Source organism: Nansenia antarctica, assembly GCF_963989245.1.
Source record: "Nansenia antarctica genome assembly, chromosome: 1".
In the NCBI taxonomy this organism is placed as follows: Eukaryota; Metazoa; Chordata; class Actinopteri; order Argentiniformes; family Microstomatidae; genus Nansenia; species Nansenia antarctica.
In genome coordinates this window covers 17,772,690-17,775,189 of record NC_137674.1, presented here as the reverse complement: position 1 = coordinate 17,775,189, position 2,500 = coordinate 17,772,690, and the positions used below count along the sequence as shown (strand labels likewise).

The 2,500-nt window shown below is 45.8% G+C and overlaps 1 protein-coding gene across 1 annotated transcript in view; it reads left to right on the top strand.

The window, feature by feature from the left end:
- eml4 (EMAP like 4) overlaps window positions 1–2,500 on the top strand; it is a gene marked incomplete at its 3' end in the record, with an annotated part of 72,165 nt that overhangs the window by 57,592 nt on the left and 12,073 nt on the right. The window contains 1 exon segment of the mRNA XM_080545786.1: window positions 868–993. Coding sequence (XP_080401912.1) covers window positions 868–993 — 126 coding nt within the window.

The window sequence follows — 2,500 nt, the reverse complement described above, 5'->3', positions numbered from 1 at the left end:
TATACTGTGCCTCCTGAGACACCCGCTTCCCCCTATACTGTGTCTCCTGAGACACCCGCTTCCCCCTATACTGTGTCTCCTGAGACACCTGCTTCCCCCTATACTGTGTCTCCTGAGACACCTGCTTCCCCCTATACTGTGTCTCCTGAGACACCCGCTTCCCCCTATACTGTGTCTCCTGAGACACCCGCTTCCCCCTATACTGTGTCTCCTGAGACACCTGCTTCCCCCTATACTGTGTCTCCTGAGACACCTGCTTCCCCCTATACTGTGTCTCCTGAGACACCCGCTTCCCCCTATACTGTGTCTCCTGAGACACCCGCTTCCCCCTATACTGTGTCTCCTGAGACACCTGCTTCCCCCTATACTGTGTCTCCTGAGACACCCGCTTCCCCCTATACTGTGTCTCCTGAGACACCCGCTTCCCCCTATACTGTGTCTCCTGAGACACCTGCTTCCCCCTATACTGTGTCTCCTGAGACACCTGCTTCCCCCTATACTGTGTCTCCTGAGACACCTGCTTCCCCCTATACTGTGTCTCCTGAGAGTTCTACTTCCCCCCTTGTACTGTTTCTAAAAAAGATATAGATATATTTCTTTTTCTATCACGACGACTGCCAATGGCCCCTGGCCTGAGGTAGATGACTCTTCTTGCTACGACTCATGAATTGACGACTTCAAAAGTCAAATGTAGAGATTGTTAAGTCACCTTGGAAGAAGGCGTCTGCTAAATGCCAAAAATGTAAATGTAAATGTAGGTGCAGTGACTGCACTGAACAGACCGTTAATAACCCCCCCATTACGATAGGAAACATGCCCACTGAATAAAAACACTACACTGATTTGTTCCTCCATTTTTTTTTTTAGGTCCCCGATCAGTACGGAACCATCCGGGCCGTGGCCGAGGGCAAGGGGGAGCAGTTTCTGGTGGGGACGTCTCGCAACTTCATCCTGAGAGGGACGTTTAACGACGGTTTCCAGGTGGAAGTACAGGTATGCAGCGCGTCACCGTTGTCGAAGCAGAAAAGCTTTGCGTTTGGATGTTTATGTTGTATTTCGTTTTAGAAAGAGACTCTATTTTTGAAATGTTGTAACATATTGTAAGGAAGGGGGGCAGGACTAGATACGTTTTTGCTTCCTCCTGTCCCCTCCCGAACGCGCTAGTGTTATTTTATTGTTTATTTATTGGAAGGATCCCCATTAGCTATACCCATAGGCATGAGCTACTTTTAGTGGGGTCCACATTTAAAACATACATTACAAATAACATTTAACATATAAAACATACTTAAATCACAAATATCAAACATTAAAATATATCATACATCATACAATTTTACATTTGGCATAATATAAAACATATATATATGTTTTATATAAAATCTAGTTGGAGTCCACATTTAAAACATATATTACAAATAACATTTAGCATATAAAACGTGTAAATTGCACGAGGTGAATTTGTGTTAATTTGTGATAAAACCTTTTTTTGGTTACTTTCAATGTTTTTAGATGTTTATTGTATTTGAGACAAATCAAAATCGAATAAAAGCAAAGACATCCCTATAGGAACGTGTGTGTGTGTGTAGTGTAGCACGTGCAGTCAGTCAGCACCTTGTTCAGCTTCTGTCTCTGAATCCCATCCAGGAAGTATCCCGTTCCACCCTTGTCATGACGTACGCAGTTGTGCGCTTTCCCCACGTGGATTTGCGATAGGAACAGGATTGTCTAACAGCCCATTGCCTAGAGACCAATAGTGCGTACTTCAGGTGGAAAGGTGGTTAAAACGAGACACGGTTCTTGGTCGACATACAGGGTGTCGGTGATGTCATCGTGAGCTTAGAATGATAAGGTTCTATCTCCGTTTAGGATAGTTCAGAGATATTGAGCGTCAAAGTTTTTACATTCCATTATGTTTTGTGAGATGGAACCTTTGTATTTTATTAATTACTAAACCTAATGGATCAGATTATGTAAAAAACTCAATTTTTACAAAAACCTTATAATTCTAACGTCACAAGATGGTAAGGATGAGCTGACGTGGGGCTACGCTTGTATACAACTGGAGCTCTTAAAAAAAAAAAATACAGTCTGTGTCCAGGCGGGTGAGTGAGAGGGACAGACTCAACCGACCGGAGGCATCTGAGGACCGCCGTGGGCCGTGCCAACTATGCCAGCTGCGGGCAGCTCACCCCCCCTCACCGCTCTATCCAGAGGGGGGGCGGGTGAGCAATGAGGCTGCTAGATTTTCCAGAGCGGAGAGAGAGAGAGCGACATGGGAGCTGCGTTGTGTTACTCGACTTAATCTTTTTAAGATTTTGATCTGTGTAAACAAGGCTGGCTGAGGCATTCGTCCTCTTTTGACGGGCAGCCAAACTGAACCCCCCCTTAACCCCTTTCCTTAACTCCTTTGGGGGCGGCTGTGGCGCAGGAGGTAGAGCCGGCGTCTTAAAGATCGGCGGTTCGAACCCCGGCTGGCCATGTGTCGAGGTGTCCTTGG